Source organism: Aedes albopictus, chromosome 3, assembly GCF_035046485.1.
Source record: "Aedes albopictus strain Foshan chromosome 3, AalbF5, whole genome shotgun sequence".
NCBI lineage: Eukaryota > Metazoa > Arthropoda > Insecta > Diptera > Culicidae > Aedes > Aedes albopictus.
This window is the reverse complement of record NC_085138.1, coordinates 12,581,268-12,598,397: the sequence shown is the minus strand read 5'-3', so window position 1 is coordinate 12,598,397 and position 17,130 is coordinate 12,581,268. Positions and strand designations below refer to the sequence as shown.

Sequence of the window (17,130 nt, the reverse complement as noted above, 5' to 3'; positions counted from 1 at the left end):
ATGGTAAATTAAATTTATTATGAAATCATGTATTTATGCATATTCTGCCTGTTTCTACTGCATTACATTTAGAAATTTGCATTTTGATGACGTTTGAGCATTTTCAATAATGTTATATTTTGCCTAATTTGCCCCTTTGAGGGCCCCTCCTGACTACACCACTGGTCCATCACCCGAAAGGCTTTGGATTTATTCATATTTCCACATGTAGAATGCAACAAAAATAGTCCGGTTGAAATCCCCGGGGGACACCATCGTAACCTTCCCTTGTGAGTAAATACTCTTTACTCAGATCTCTGTGAAGTTTCACAGTGATTTGTTCCACGGCTTCACATAGATTTAGTAAAGAGTATTTACTCAACTTTATTCATACGGCCTAATGAATCTAACATAATTGATTGGTCATAAATTGAGGAACCTACACCTCGTCAAGGTTACGGTCGTCTACAATCGGATTGTAAACGACATTGGCCATCAAATATGTGTCGCTCGCCATCATTATAAGAATATCTCATTGGTTTCCTGTCAGGTAGGAAACTATGTAGCATAACATATGGTAAAATCTCTGCCACATGCGAACAAAACAGTAACCCTCATGTAGTTATTGTTATTAGTTCCTATTATATCACTCGTCATAGGCCCTGCAAAGCAATGACGCCACGTTGAGCTTATTCAATCCTTGCATTCCAACATTCTTGTCATCGGCAACGTCTTATGTTTCCATAGCCTTACATGTGTACCAAGAAACGATATTTTAAACTTTTTCAAATATCCTTTAATTTAATTTAAATTTGCACCGCGTATAAATACTGCCCGCGGGAAGGGGAACGGTCGAGTCACTTTGGGTTTGGCAACCGCAAGCTACACTGAACACGCCTTCGAGGAGCCTTCGCGTCTGAAGTAGTTCGTAGACGAGCGATTTTCTTCAGATTATTAGCACTAACAACCGCTGATAGAGAGTCGAGAGCTTTATAAACGTGAGTACGGAATTGTGCAATTTTGGTGAATCGTGGCAAATATTTTTTACTGTTTTCAGAACAATAAAAGATGGCGGCATTCGTGGAACCACATTTCGATGCCTGGCAACAGACCACCAGCAACATGACCGTGGTGGACAAAGTCCCCCCGGAGATGTTGCACTTGGTGCACCCGCATTGGAATCAGTTCCCTCCGATGAACCCACTGTGGCATTCGATCCTTGGATTTGCTATATTCGTCCTGGGAGTAGTCTCAATGATCGGCAATGGTTGCGTGATCTACATCTTCACCGGTACCCGAAGCCTCCGAACCCCATCCAACTTGCTGGTGGTGAACCTAGCGTTCTCGGATTTCCTTATGATGTTTACGATGGGGCCACCCATGGTGATCAACTGCTGGCACGAGACTTGGGTCTTTGGACCGTTCGCTTGCGAACTGTACGCAATGTTTGGATCACTCTTTGGCTGTGCCTCAATCTGGACTATGACTATGATTGCGTTTGACCGATACAATGTCATCGTGAAAGGTCTGTCTGCTAAGCCATTGACCAACAACGGAGCTTTGCTGCGCATATTTGCTATTTGGGTGTTCGCGCTTTTCTGGACTTTGGCGCCGATGTTCGGATGGAACCGATATGTCCCAGAGGGTAACATGACTGCTTGCGGAACCGATTACCTTACTACCACCTGGTTGAATCGCTCGTACATCATCGTCTATGCCATCTTTGTCTACTGGCTCCCGCTGTTCACGATCATCTACTCGTACACCTTCATCCTGAAGGCAGTTTCGGCGCACGAGAAGAACATGCGTGAACAGGCCAAGAAGATGAACGTGGCCTCCCTGCGATCCTCCGAGGCTCAACAGACCAGCGCTGAAATCAAGCTGGCCAAGGTCGCCCTGGTAACCATCTCGCTGTGGTTCATGGCATGGACCCCATACCTCGTCATCAACTATACCGGTATTTTCAAGACGGCTAAGATTAGCCCACTGGCCACCATCTGGGGATCACTGTTCGCTAAGGCTAACGCTGTCTACAATCCGATTGTGTACGGTATCAGCCATCCGAAGTACCGCGCTGCCTTGACCCAGAAGTTCCCTGCATTGTCCTGCGCTGATGCACCCGCCGCAGCCAGCGATGACACCCAATCAACCGTCTCCGGAGCAACGACCGCCACCGACGAGAAGGCATAAGCAGTACAAAAACGTCATAGAACTTACACGGTGATATTAATGATGGCAAACAGTGTTGATTCTTTATTTAGGATAATTTTGAAATAAATATAAATAGCAAAATATAAAACAGGGCTGAACTTGAGTATTCAGTTATCCAAATTGCTGGTCCAGTTGCTCACTGATTGGTTTCGTAAAATTGGTGTTCCTTCTCCGAGATGCATTGGTCCTCGAGCGATAGCTCCAAAACGTTGTCATATCATCGGTTTTGTACAAGTTGTACTGAGGTTCGTTGTTGATATCTTTCGACATGTAATAGTCCGGTCGTTTCTTGAGTGGCATCCGCTCCACCTCCTGGCGGTGAATCGTCTCATACTGCTCCTGGGCTTGTTTCATCACTGTCTGAGTAGCCTTCTTGCGGAACTGCTCTCGCAGAAAATCGCGCCTTAGAGCTGAAGATAAAAATTGCATTAGAATCAATCATCACCGACCGGGGAATCACAAACTTACTCGGTTTATTGTCGTAACGCCGATATGCGTAGTGGTCCTCGTACTCCGTTGGAGGAAGATCGCATTCCTCATCTTCCGGATCGTCGTCGTCCTTACGAAAAGGATAATTTTGCGAAAGGCAATTCTTTCTGGCACTTTGAATATTCCCAGCTACGGGCATCATTTTTATTCGTTGTACGGTTGTAGACAACCAACAGCACTTGAACCTGATTTTAGAGCTTCGCTAAATCAATCAAGCGACGGTTACTGGGACAACGAGGCATTCTTCGCAATTGCTTGCTATCCTTCTACCACACGTGACCCCCGCCTTTCCGATACACGTTTTATCGATATCATGTGGAAACGTGGTGGCGTAGCTAACTAATGCCCTTTGATAACTTTGACGCAATAAAAGAGATTATAAAAATGCCCTTTTATTACATGTATCGTCGCATGTCGTTGCTTACATTACATGTGTCGAGGAAAGTTCAAAATATAATCATAATTAAATAATAAACTTTTAAATTAGAGATGTAACATGTATTATCCTGCTCAGATAATAATTCAGTAAGGACACGATTTTGTCGACCCCTGGTAGCATTTTGGGCTGCCAATATCGGATAATTGACGAAATCAGGACATTTTTTAAAATCTATTTTTTCTTCTTGGAAAATTGTTCTGAACTTATCACAGTCAGTAGCAGTGAGTGGGGGGTTACGGAGATAGGTGGGGAAGGGTCTGATTTGTAGTACCGTCGTTGGGGGTGAGAATGGGTCAAAAAAGGATACTCAAAGATTGTTTATTAAATAACAAATGCAATTGAAGTCGGAATAACTTTTTATTTGGTATGTATACACTCAGCGAAAAAAACTAGCGAAATTCATCGAAATACTTTATGAAAATTTGCTATAACTAATTCTTATGGATGGCATAAGAATACCTCATAAAAATTGATCGTGCTTGCTGTGACAAATTTCATAAGATAGACTTATGAAAATAACAAAAAAATCTTAAAATGATGCAGACTGGATTCGATCCATGAACGTCGGGATCACCGAGCCCGTGTTTTATCCACACGGCTACCGACGCTTGAGAATACCATGTTGCTAAACATGAATAAAAGCTAAGCTGTGAGACGATTTTACGTCATAGAGTGACCTTATGAAATTCATCCGAATCATTATGAATTATTTAAAGGCCGTTTCATAAGTTGGGCCTTATGGAAGTCTTAAGGTTATTTGGCTGAGTGTACTCTTCTATGTGGTATTGATAGTTTTGCAAGAAAGTATTACATTATATGAATAGCTTGCTAAACTACAAATGTTTGAAAATTGACCCAATCTCACCCCTTAGAGGGGGTGAGAATGGGTCAAAGTATTCGAAATCGCCAATCTATGAATATAAGTTAATTTTATTGATCATATCTAGTAAGCCTACCTAAAAAATAATATAACCATGACTAAAAAAACTTTTGTAATTTTGAAAGATGATTAATCCACCTAAAAGGGCTAATACAACCGAAAAACTTGTTGAAAGTTGATAAAATAACGTTTGTATGTTGTATCGCCATTTTTAGCCACCATAATCATCCTCATTTGAAGTTTCAACCTCCATGAGAGGAGGGGGGGGGATTACAATGAGGGAAGGGCGCATTGAAAGATTGCATGAGAAATGTTTAACCAAACCAAAATGCGACGTTCATTCACTTTCCGACATTGTACTATGTCACCGGTTTTATAGCCCCTGTATTTCCTGAATCCCACTACTGTCTGGTAGTTTCAGGATACTTCCTTAAAATTGCAAAAATGAATGGAGAAGAAGAACGTTTTTAAGTCTATTTTATGAGCTTACGATATTGCAGTACACTAAACGTTAGATGATGATTAGATGAGCTGTCCATGTCCATGTTTATTGTTATAAATGATTTTAAGCACTAAACGTATAAACACACTCGCTTGACACTTCTGCGACATATTTTCGAAAAAAAAACGTACTTTTATGAAGATACGGTAAACATGGCATCACTCTAACATCAAATGGGGACTGGATAACAAGTTGAATTTTTAGTTAACGTTATGTGCACTTGATAACTTGCTTGACCCAATCTCACCCCCATTTTTAATATGTCGACATAGGGTCGAAAATATTGAATTTTTTTATAAAAAGTTCATTGACAGCCCACTTTTTTCGTTGCAACAGCCAGGTAATACCTACAGCTAACTACTTATAAGAAAATTTACGGTTAGGTGCTTGTGTGGAACATTACGAAAGAGAATATTTTTCAGAGTGATTTACTAGTAGTTTCATCACATAAGTTTAGCCAAAAATTTAACAAAAAATTACTATTGCTAAACATCTTATTCTGCATCATGACGTTTAAAAACATCTCCTCTTTAAAATAACATAAAGTTTTCAAAATAAATTGGCCATAGTTGATGAGCTATTTCAAATTTTATGTTTTTCCGTTTTGACCCAATCTCACCCCCCAGACCCATTGTCACCCCCATCGACAGTACAAAATAAAGTGGGTGTTAAGGGCACAGAAAAAGATAGGATTTTAAAGTGAATATACAGCCTTCTCCCAGCTTATAGCAATTGTGGTTTGTTAACTCAAAACCCGATTTAATCCACCTATGGTGAACAGAACCCTTCTTACACTTATTAAAACTATTGTTGTATTATTTGTATTTAACATATTTATTTTGTGTAATGGACCAAAAGTTCTAGAAAATATTGTGGATTTGACATCTAGTGGATTGGTTTCCAAAATAGCATCATGGATCATGGACTAAACTACCAGAAATGCCAGACACCTTCTAGAATCTTGTGTGAAATTTTTGAAAAATAGCTTACATGTTCTGGAATATTGTATCTTTTGTTAACTGCCAAAAGATCTTGAATCGATTAACAATGGATAAGAAAATTAGCGAGATACACTTTGTCTAATATCTCTTAATCAGTCGAATAAATTAGCTCCGAAGTACTTGGTATTCATGGTTATGGTGTAAAAAGGACAAAAATAATATATCTACTATGCTAATCAGTTTTGGAATTAGCTAGTTATTTTGGCTGTCCAGTTCTTGCATTTCACCCACAATACATAAATTCAAAGCTTTCATTTAACATATTGATAGTTTTCATAGAATTCCTGTTCATTTGTAATTTGTTATTTATAACTTTATTGAAAACAATAACCTGCTAGTATACACTTTATATGAGGTCAGCATTATTGATTGGACAGCTCATGCAAGATAACAAACGAATATAATAATAAAAAAAGGAATTTATTGAAATACTCTTCGAAAGATATCTCAGTAACCAAATGACCAATCGAAATAAAATTTGAGGGCCTTTTACAAGGATACTGTAGCTTTCATTTGGTACTAAGAGAACCCAAATCGGTTGACAGACGGTTGAGATATTTATTATAATACACTTGGTCAAAAATCTCAAAAAGTTTAGTTGAATAAATCCTAAGTACACTTCGAAAGATATCTCTGTAACCAAATGTCCAATCCTAATAAAATTTCTGGGCAATCTACTAGGATGTTGTAGCTCTCATTTGGTGCCAAGAGAACCCAAATCGATTGACACACGGCTGAGATATTTAGTATGATACAATTTGTTAAAAATCTCGAAAAGTTTAGTTGTATAACTCCTAAGTACTCTTCGAAAGATATCTCAGTAACCAAATGTCCAATCGAAATAAAATTTCAGAGCGTTCTACTAGAATGTTGTAGCTTCCATTTGCTGCCAAGAGAACTCAAATCGGTTGACAGCCGGCTGAGATATTCATCTATATGCTAAATGTCAAAAATCTCTCAAAAAGCTAACCTATATAACTTTAAAGTACTCTTCGAAAGATATCTCGGTAACCAAATGTCCGATCGTAATAAAATTCAATAGGGTTCTACTAGGATGTTGTAGCTTTCATTTGCAACTAAGAGAATCCAAATCGGTTATCAGACGGCTGAGAAACGTGCGTGACTTTTTTTGTAACATACGCACACACACACATACACACTAGACCGGCCCAAATACAAAAAAGTCGAAAAATTCCACGGGGCACCCTCTAGAGTCGTGCCTTTGGATAAGAAGAACAATCTGTGAAAGATTCAGCTCAATCGGTTCAAAACTGAGCTGGCGCAAATGAGTTGAAGGTTTATATGGGATGTTCAGTCCAAATATATGGGAAATTGGATGACCTGCAGTCTATCATACAGCACGCCGGTTTGGCGAGTTCGATTTGGCTCAGAATTGAAAGAATAACAGTTGATACCCTAATGAACAACTTTGTAGAAGACCATATCATGATAAAACTTAATTTAGTTGCGGTTTTAGCCAAAGAAACCAGGATGAGGACATCTTTCCCCGTTTACTCTCGGTTGTTATATGCAGCACGTGTTGGTCGGCCGTAGCTTGCGCGCTACATCATAGGCAGCTATGTAATTCTACATTGTCTCGATACTCACCCACATGCGTGAGCAATGAAAATGAAGGAAAACATAGCCGCCTATGATGTAGTCAGCAAGTTTCGAACGGCAAACACGTGCTGCATGTAACAACCGAGAGTAAACGGGGGAAGATGTCCTAATCCTGGTTTCGTTGGCTAAAACCGCAACTAAATTAAGTTTTATCATGATATAGTCTTCTACAAAGTTGTTCATTAGGGTATTAACTGTTATTCTTTCAATTCTGAGCCAAATCGAACTAGCCAAACCGGCGTGCTGTATGATAGACTGCAGGTCATCCAATTTCCCATATATTTGGACTGAACATCCCATACAAACCTTCAACTCATTTGCGCCAGCTCAGTTTTAAACCGATTGAGCTGAATCTTTCACAGATTGTTCTTCTCATCCAAAGGCACGATTTTAGAGGGTGCCCCGTGAATTTTGAAAACTTTTTTTTCGCTTCATACAAATGTGGGCCGGTCTAATACACACATACATACACACACAGACATTTGCTCAGTTCGTCGAGCTGAGTTGGTTGGTATATGAGACTCGGCCCTGCGGGCCTCTGATCGAAAGTCGGATTTTCGAGCGGTATTTATACCCTTCTTATGGGTGTAAGAAGGGTAAAAATAGTATATTTTTGAAACTATTTTATAAGCTTACAGCCCTAGTGAAATACTTTGAGATAGTAAAATAAACTAGAGGGTGCCAACTTTTCTCGTGTACGGAATACAGTAAATGTGGCAGCTCTGGTATCCACTTTCGATCGTTTTTGGTTCGATCGAATCAGTAGGCCTTTTGATTTTACTGGCGTAAACGGAAATGCGAACGATTTACGTTCGAAAGTGGATTCGATCGAAAACAAGAATGAGGGTGAATATGATTATTGGCGCCCTGGCACACAATTGACTTACAGATGGGTAAAAGTGTGAATCTAAAAACATTTGATCCGTCTTTGATCGGCCCTCCACGAAAACCATCCTGGTATTCACCGACAAAAGACTTCTCAAGAGGTCTCAGACTGTTGAACAACACACGCCTTAGTTTCGTCGTCCCTCGCCCAGTTGTACCGTTCCTACACAGTTATGGATCACACACAGTTACGGATCACTTTAATGTTAATATTTTAAATTGTAATTTAATTTTAATTATAAAAAAAAATTGGTACGAAATTCGTTTTAATAGCATGCTCCTACTTGTTTTCTGAGATAAAAAGTGATTTAAAAGAGCTTAATATGAAAATCAAATGTATTATCACAGACAAACAGACGTATCACTTGGAACAAATTGCAATAAAAATCATCGTCACGAATGCATAATCGCTCAATGCTAACCAGACTGTGTTACGCAAACCACTCAGTAGGTGGCAGTAGTGAGCAAACGTCAAACAGGAGCAAAAACAATGCGGGCGCCGTGACCGAGCGATTTGTGAACTACAGAATATTCGAACTAGCCGTTAAAAAGGGTAACGATGAGAAGTGAGTAGAGTGAGACGTCTGTTTGTCTGTGGTATTATAATGCAATGATAGAGTTGTCTTCTCACAAGTGCCAGAAAATAACTGAATTCCATAAGAAGCTACTCTTGCAGTGATAAGCTCTAAAAGTGTCAAAATCCACCGAGTTTGATATAAAAATCGCCCGTGCACCTTGGATAAGACATGTGTGTACAGTAGACGTTCGATAACTGCAACATGTTTACGTTTCACTTACCGAATGAAATTCGATAACTGCAACAACTGACAGACGTCAAAGAGCTGTCAGTTACTGCAGAATGCAGCGAAAGTGCATTCGAAAAACATCGCACTGCATTGAAAGTGCATGCGAAAAACATCGCTTCGCTGTTGACATTTCATTTTGACGGATAGCGGTGCGATAACTGAAAAATTGTTGCACTTAGCGGACTTGCAGTTAAAAAGCATTGCAGTTAAAGCGTTTGCACCGAGCGAACGTCTACTGTATCTATTTAGCGAGGTTTCGCTTGACTCTGGGGTTCAAATACTAAATTAATGTGACTTTCAACAGTGATCCATAAGGTAATCGAGAAACTGATCTTATGGATCACTTCAAACAAATATAGATTTTTACTCCGCTCAACGCTCTTGATACAATATTTTTAGCATAAAGAATCAAACGCATCATTTAAAAACATAAAACCATGAGAATCAGGTGTCTTGAAACGAAGAATGGTAATAATAATACTTAAATTGTAGAAACTCACTGAACTCTATTGGTGTACCTCTTGCGAAGTACATGGATTCGGGACTTTTTTATTTTTCTCTTTATTTCTGTTGTAATATCGGGTACTCCACCAATAAAATAACACAAGTTTACAAAATAAAACGAAAGTCGTGAACTTCTGTCAACGACCAAAATTTTTGAAGCACAATTTAGTGCTGATTTCGAAACCGACTTTCAAAAAATTTAAAGTAGAACAGTTTTTGAGATTTAGCTCAATATCGAGTTTTGCAACTTTTCAAAATATGTAATTTACTAAAGTTCAAATATATTGCGTTTTGTTCAACCAATTTTAAATCTTTTTCCATAAATTAAAAGCTGAATACAATACCATTCGGTCATCTGAATACAGGTTTTGCGTCAGATTGATGAAATTCATGATATTGGCGAGTTTTAGGGACGATCTTCTAAAATTTTAGCAAAATTCCCTAATTTTTTTGAAGAAATGTATTTTTTTCAATAAGAAAAAACCAACTTAAAAATTCTTTCTCGACGTTTATTTGACATATCATATGTAGGCGAGTTACAGTAAAAAATTCAGCTCAATCGGAGCATTGATTACGGAGAATGAGGTGTGTGAAGTGAGCGACGTTGCTTGAAAATAGAACAAAAATCGATTTCAAATCATCAACCTTGTATGGAAAGTCGAAAAATTTTCCGCTCTACTGTAATTTTTTTCCTTCGCGTTTTCGAACTCAGGGCATGATTCTACACCAAAAATGATCATCAGCTTACCGAGTTCAAAAATGCTGTAAACTAGTGTTATTGATGCGTAGTTTAACCTTACCAACGCAAAACTAATATTAGAGCACAGAGAACAGACGTCCAAGCTCATGCAGTGCGGTTGTGTAAAGCATTGCAACGGTTGTTTTGAAATAACTGGGAATGTGGCCATTACGCGGCGCTGTCACATTTCGAAAAGAGATACAAATTTGCCGTTGTTTTACCTTTTGGCGCTAGTGTTGCTTAGTGTGCACCCCAAAATAGTTCCACCGAGAGGTTGTGTTGGATTTACTTGGTAAACAATAATTGTATTGTTGTTATACTCACTTCTAATTGAAAGCGATGAAACAAATTATCAATGGGTTGCCCAAATTTTGTTGTTGAATTAGTGAATGTGAAACAATCATAAACATCTTGTCATTTGACCAAATACAGCACAGTCTCTGAGTAGGAAAATTTAAAGGTGCGCTAGTGAAATATTTCTTTAGTAAGCGCCATCATGATGTCGAAACGAGTTTTTAGGTGGGAAAGTCACCGTCGATGCCACTACTGAGCTTGTTTTTTTCTTTACACAAGATTATCAAGCAATTTTGTTCGAGCATGTTCATCTGTTCTCTGTGATTAGAGTTGGTATTTTGAGCAATGACGCACTGATCCATAATATGGCAATGTGTGCGACTCTGTGGAGATGATCCATAATAGGGCATTCGGTAAACAGTAAAATCACAGACAAACAGACGTATCATTTGGAACAAAATGTGATAAAAATCATCGTCACGCAAACATAATCGCCCAATGCTAATTATGCTGTGGTACGCAAACCCATTGAGTAGATGGTCGTAGTGAGCAAACGTCAAGCAGGAGCAAAAGCGATGCGAGCGCCATGAGCGAGCGATTTGCGAACTACGGGATATTTGAATAATCCGTTAAAAAGGGAAACGATGGGAAGTGAGTAGAGTGAGACGTCTGTTTGTCTGTGGTAAAATTTTCCTTATTTTCAGCGAAAATGACTTGTCATCATACTTCAAATGGTTTAGTAATCAAAAGTTCGAATTAGAGACGAACCAGCCAAGGGCTGAAAGTCTCTTAAATAAAGACAAATCAATCAAAAGTTCGAATCAAAACATAGCCTACGATGATTACAAAGTTGTGGTTTTTATTTTCTTTTATTTTTATTGAAAATTGTAGGTTAAAAATATCACTAAGTGGTCCATGAATGTTTACCCACTGTACGTCGAATTCAAAAGGATTATCCCTAAGCCTCTACTTGTAGATTGGGCATATGAGTCCAACCAATTGGCTGATGGGCAATTCTTCATCATCCCATATTTTTTGAACCAGATACCGGCCATTAGCATTCGACTTTTGGCGGAATTCTTTTCGTTCAAAACTCGTAGGCACTCCTCGTTGAACCAACCATAACGCTGCTGTCGCTTGTGCTATCGTTGCCACTGTTTAAACTTCCATAGACTGTTGGCATCGCCAGATCCGCTTATACACCGAATATCTTTCAAGTAGTGTAATACTTGAATAAGATGCAAATTGTTGAAAGAAAAGCTGTTCACCATTATTCACCTGCTAAACAAAAAACCAAAACACATTGATCATGACTCAGTGTTGGCCGTTCGACAAAAAAAAAACAAGACAAAATCCCCAAAACACTGCTAATTGGCTGAACAACTCTCGCACAATTCCAGCGTTTACCGGTTTTATGACGTCAAAGGGGAATAATCTCAAGGAACTATTACAACACATTTACACAGCAAGATGTTGTTAGCCATAATCCAACAACAAGAACCTTAATCCACAACAGCTGTTTTGTTTCTTAGCCACAACTCTAAACCCCTTTCTTGCATAATCCTGTTGATCCCTTTTCTTTTGTTGCTAAGAAAATAGTATGGAGTGGTATATGTAGATGTAGCGAGAATTATAAAGCAGTCCTTAGTTCTTATATGCAATTCTCGTTTTGCCAATGCCAAATGCGAATAATCATTCAGGAGCAATTTCAACAGGGGCAGCAAACGCTACTGATATTGCCAAAAAAAAATCAGGTTTATGTAATTGTACCGCAGACAAAATTAAACCACCTTGAAAATCTCCCAACAATATGATATAGGATCTTCGAATCATTCTTGATGATATAAATAAATTCGATGCACGGCTTCGTGACTCACTGTGCTACAGTGAATCGGCTAATTGTACATACAGTCAGGTCTCCTATCTCAAGTAACATTTTTTTTCGTCAAGTAGACTAGATGACGTTCTTGGAATAGACATAACACTAAAATGAACTAAAGCAGAATTAAAGAACTATGATTTACGTACGTAATTCGAAGACGATGAAAAATAAAACAAAAATTGATAAAATAAAAAAAAATAAAAAGTATTAAGTTTTATGATGGTTGTCAAATCCTCTACAAGACTAATTGGTTTTCGAAATGTTACTTGGGATAAGACGTTGTCACTCACTTTTTACGCCCACTGAGATTTATCGGCTGTCTTTACTCCAATGAAGCTGATTTTTTATATGCGATAAAGGCCTTGTGACATACCAGAAATTAACTGAATCGATGACAAGACAGCTACGAAATCGAGTTAGTTGTAAAGTTGGCTGCATCGTCTTCTAGAAAACCCGACTGTATATATATTATTACGCCATTATAATCCATAGCCCTCCACAGCTCAAGACGGTACAGTGCATCATATCTCGGTAGCTCAGCCTGCTTGGCACCCAATCATCCATTCATCGTCGTACATTGGTAATTAGTTCACCCCGTGGCGGTGTGCACAGCGAATTTAGCGTAATGAGCTTAGAAGAAGTAAAATGGGAGAACAAGTGTAATAATGAGGACTTGACAAAACGTCGATGAAGTATACGGGTCTGCATTGTAGATGATTATTAAGATGAATTTGTTCTAAATGATTGTTCTAAACTTCTTATCTTGTTTTGCCTTTATGTCATCCTCATCTATACTCATCCTTCAATGACAAAATACTGAATGAGTGTGTCTTGTTCACGTTTATATATTCTTACTCCTACCCATCTGTTGCTGGAATACTCTACTTCACATAATTATGAACAACTGTGGTGCAACTTTCATCAGTTATCTATTTATCAAAATTTTCTAAACATAAAGTATTTTCTGTCTAGTAGAACAGTTAACTTAACGATACACAGTCAACCGGCCATATAGGCCAGATATAGAAACAATTTCTACTCTTTCCGGCTTGTGAAAGGTGGTCTTCTGCTCCGGAAGACGCTACCCGAGACGAGTTAATCTAATTTGTCCCAGGGCAGTTGAACGTGCGAAAGGAGTAACAGTATAAATAGTCTAGGACCGGCAAGGTTGGGGTTCAAGTCGCTCTCAAGATTCGTCAAGGAAGGCCCGGAATAAACCCATCGAAGGATTACCCGATATTCAGCTCGCAAGGATAAGAGATCTAATTGGTGTGTTTCTTAAAACATTGTAAACCGTTGCTGAGACAGTGCATTCGTGAAAAAAATGTTGGGAGAACCATTAGCCCCGATGCCGTTATCGTGGATTAGTACAGCAGCAGTATCCAACAGCAATGTGACAGTGGTCGATAGGGTTCCACCGGAAATGTTGTACATGGTGGATGCGCACTGGTATCAGTTTCCGCCACTCAATCCATTGTGGCACTCAATACTCGGATTTGCCATCTTCGTACTCGCGTGTGTTTCAGTCTGTGGAAACGGAATGGTCATGTACATTTTCACAACAACCAAGCCGCTTCGCACTCCATCCAACATGATGATCATCAACTTGGCCTTTTCCGATTTCCTCATGATGTTCACTATGGGCCCACCAATGATAATCAACTGCTACAACGAAACCTGGGTCTTCGGGCCATTCGCATGTGAAGTGTACGGAATGCTGGGCTCATTGTCCGGTTGCGTCTCGATCTGGAGTATGACAATGATCGCCTTCGACCGATACAATGTGATAGTGAAGGGCCTTTCGGCTAAACCGATGACCTTTAATGGATCGTTGCTGAAGATTTTGTTCGTTTGGATCAATTCGCTGTTCTGGACTTTGGCTCCGATGTTCGGATGGAACCGATACGTACCAGAAGGGAATATGACTGCCTGCGGTACGGACTATCTTAGCCAAGATATTGTCAGCCGGTCCTACATTATGGTGTACTCGTTCTTTGTCTACTGGTTTCCGTTGCTAATGATCATCTACTCCTACACATTCATTTTGAAGGTAAGATGTTTCTTCAATCTTTTTCTTCGATTTACTTTTTATGTATATTATTTTACAAATCTTTTGCAGTGAAAATTTAATGTGTTTCTTGATTTGTTTCTTGTTCATCCTAAATTTTGTTATCATGCGTTTGATTATTTCATTCGCAATTTCATGAAACATTTCAATACGTAGATAATGATGACTTACGCAGCGGTTTACACTGTTCAGTAAATCCCCACATTATTGGTTTTGGTAATAGTGCAAAAGTCTTAAAAACTATCCTACCTCAATCTTCCTGCAGGCCGTTTCCGAGCATGAGAAGAACATGCGCGAACAAGCCAAAAAGATGAACGTGTCATCGCTCCGATCATCGGATGCGGCCAAACAAAGCGCGGAAATCAAACTGGCCAAGGTGGCCCTGGTTACCATCTCGCTGTGGTTCATGGCCTGGACTCCCTACCTCGTCATCAACTATGCCGGAATCTTCAACACAGCGCCGATTAGCCCACTGGCCACCATCTGGGGGTCGCTGTTCGCCAAGGCCAACGCCGTGTACAATCCCATAGTCTACGGTATCAGCCATCCCAAGTATCGTGCTGCCCTGTACCAGCGATTCCCATCACTGGCCTGCGCAACGGAGACACCAGCAGCAGCAGCCGGTGATGACCAGTCTGTTGCATCAGCGGGAACCGTTGCATCGGATCCTGCGAACAGTGCTTAATTCGTAATAGATTTTTGTTGATTATTAGCCGAAGGCAAGACTCCGTATTACCGACACTTGAGATGTATGATATAAGTTTGTTTTAAGAGATCGTTGACGGACAAAAACAAGAAATGACTTAGACATGCAATTAGGCTAATAATAAGAGATTGTACCTACTGTTAAACAGTTTGTTGTAATAAATGTAAACATTTACTAATGAAACCCCTCTAAATATTCTTTTCACTAGAAATCTTCGACAGATCCATTACTGCTTACTGCATTCGTTTTTATGGTATGACATGCTTTGCCATCTGAAGGATCGAATGAGCTGAAAAAATAAGTTTGTTTAGATTAAATGCGTTCAGGAAAGCTAAGAAACTGTGTGGTAGTTCTTATGTTCCGTAGAAAACCTTAAAAAATAAGAAACCTAAAAACCTCCGAAAAAATGTTGTGGAAATGCCTTTATCGATTTTTCCCAAATTTTGATCAAGGCATTCCTTAGAGAACTTGTTGAGAAAGCGAATGTGATAAAAATTAAGATAATTTTTGGTATTTAGTGATAAATAATGTTGAAATCAATAAAAACACCTTTGTGCAAATGCAAATTTGAAAAATTAAGTTATTTGTTGGAGAATTCGACTGTTCTTTAAAATATCAAGATAATTGAAAGGAAATATAATAATATGGAGTACAATATGTTATACTCTGAAAGAAGTTGGTAAAAATCATTAGAACAGTTCTTTAAATTTAATAAACAAAGTGTATTTATAATTTCTGAAAACACTATAGCACTACGGACGGAGTGGTTTATGTTCCGAACAGAGAAAAAAAGATGTGGATATTTCTCTAGGTAGGATTCTGCTTGGTGATTGCAATAAGTTAAGTTGCATTTTTTGGATTCCTCAAGCAGAAGGTACCGTCTATGATTTTGTTTGTTTCAACCCTGCAGTAGTTTCTACGCAAACTTTCTCAAGAAGAGTTCTGCCGACAATTCCTCAATGAGTTTATGCTAAGCTTCCTCCACGAATTCTTTTTCTGATTCCTAAGTTAATAAGAATCCTTTAGTTAGTTTTATAGGATATTTCTAAATATTTTTTATTCATTCCGGCAGAAATTATTTTTCGATTCCTCGAGAAGCTCTTTCTGAAATTCTTCCTAAGATTCCTCCTGGGTTCCTGGGATTCCTCTAAAATTCAGTAAGATTAATCTATGATTTTAGGTTGGATTTTGGCATTTTTTTAAATTCGCTTCTTTAATGGTGTTCAGATAGGTTCCATATTCTGTATCTGCACGGAAAACTACTGAATAGAAATTTAAATTTCCATGAATTCATTTGTGCCCATTATTCATTTATAAATCATTTCGAAGTTTGGAAGAGATTTAATGAATCATCCCACCCAGGATTTTTCACCGGGCGGAGTTGTCAAGTGGTTGCCTAGCTGTCAAAAGGTAGTATAGAAAAACCCTTTTGAAATTGGTTGAAATAAAGTTCTACAAACCAGAAAAAAAAACTAAAAAAAATAGTGGCTCAGAAAAAGGTGCTCTTTTGTATAAAACTTCTCAAGAATCATTTTCTGGAATTTTCACAGGTGATTTCTTCGAATATCTTCAAGAAAAGACCCAAGGGGATTCTCCAGGAGCTACTTTGTGATTTCCGTTTTATATTTCACCACGATTTTCTCGATAAATTCTTCCAGGAATTATATCACGGATAGCTTTAAAAGTGTCCAATGGAATACTTTAGAAATGTCTTACGGGATACTTTGAGGGAGAAATCTTATGGGATTTTTTAATGTTATCTCATAAAAAATACGGTCCAATGAGCTTATTAATGAATGATTATAACAATATATAAATATCTATATATTAACTATGTAGTGTGCAATGTTTGACGAAATAAATAAATAAAATTCATCCAGAACTATTTTAGGTAAACCTGATGGGTTTCTCGTGGGATTTTTGTAGGGATGTTTAAACTCATGCGATTCCGCTTCATTACTTTTTGGAATTCGATGAAATGATTTTGTTCTGATATCAAAAAGTGTTTTTAATCCCTGGGACTTAGAAAACTCCCTTCTGGAGGTTTTTAGGGAGTGTTTCTGGGACTAACCCAGATGTTCGTTTTTCTATTCTTTCTTGAGTTTCTACAAGGACTCTTCAAGAG

At 38.6% G+C, this 17,130-nt stretch overlaps 3 protein-coding genes across 3 annotated transcripts; 2 read left to right on the top strand and 1 right to left on the bottom strand.

The window, feature by feature from the left end:
* The first annotated feature begins 819 nt into the window (after positions 1 to 819).
* On the top strand, positions 820 to 2,281 carry LOC109422560 (opsin-1). Its single transcript, XM_019697392.3, has 2 exons — positions 820 to 977; positions 1,037 to 2,281. The coding sequence occupies exon 2, from the start codon at positions 1,048 to 1,050 to the stop codon at positions 2,167 to 2,169; it is 1,122 nt and encodes a 373-aa protein (XP_019552937.1). The 5' UTR covers positions 820 to 977; positions 1,037 to 1,047; the 3' UTR covers positions 2,170 to 2,281.
* LOC115254594 (uncharacterized) lies at positions 2,206 to 2,977 on the bottom strand. The gene is made up of 2 exons (XM_029852206.2): positions 2,659 to 2,977; positions 2,206 to 2,600 (listed from the first exon to the last, which is right to left on the bottom strand). Exons 1-2 carry the CDS (start codon positions 2,819 to 2,821, stop codon positions 2,302 to 2,304), a joined length of 462 nt encoding a protein of 153 aa, XP_029708066.2. The 5' UTR covers positions 2,822 to 2,977; the 3' UTR covers positions 2,206 to 2,301.
* A 10,437-nt stretch (positions 2,978 to 13,414) lies between these two features.
* LOC109422640 (rhodopsin-like) lies at positions 13,415 to 15,190 on the top strand. Its single transcript, XM_029852205.2, has 2 exons — positions 13,415 to 14,281; positions 14,565 to 15,190. Exons 1-2 carry the CDS (start codon positions 13,556 to 13,558, stop codon positions 14,982 to 14,984), a joined length of 1,146 nt encoding a protein of 381 aa, XP_029708065.2. The 5' UTR covers positions 13,415 to 13,555; the 3' UTR covers positions 14,985 to 15,190.
* The last annotated feature ends 1,940 nt before the right edge of the window (positions 15,191 to 17,130 follow it).

Bases quoted from the DNA above. Each gene is read 5' to 3' on its own strand.
- LOC109422640 (XM_029852205.2), top strand. From the start codon at position 13,556: ATGTTGGGAGAACCATTAGCCCCGATGCCGTTATCGTGGATTAGTACA. The intron at 14,282-14,564 runs GTAAGATGTTTC...ATCTTCCTGCAG, and splicing joins CCTACACATTCATTTTGAAG to GCCGTTTCCGAGCATGAGAA.
- LOC109422560 (XM_019697392.3), top strand. From the start codon at position 1,048: ATGGCGGCATTCGTGGAACCACATTTCGATGCCTGGCAACAGACCACC.
- LOC115254594 (XM_029852206.2), bottom strand. From the start codon at position 2,821: ATGATGCCCGTAGCTGGGAATATTCAAAGTGCCAGAAAGAATTGCCTT. The intron at 2,601-2,658 runs GTAAGTTTGTGA...TTTTATCTTCAG, and splicing joins GCGTTACGACAATAAACCGA to CTCTAAGGCGCGATTTTCTG.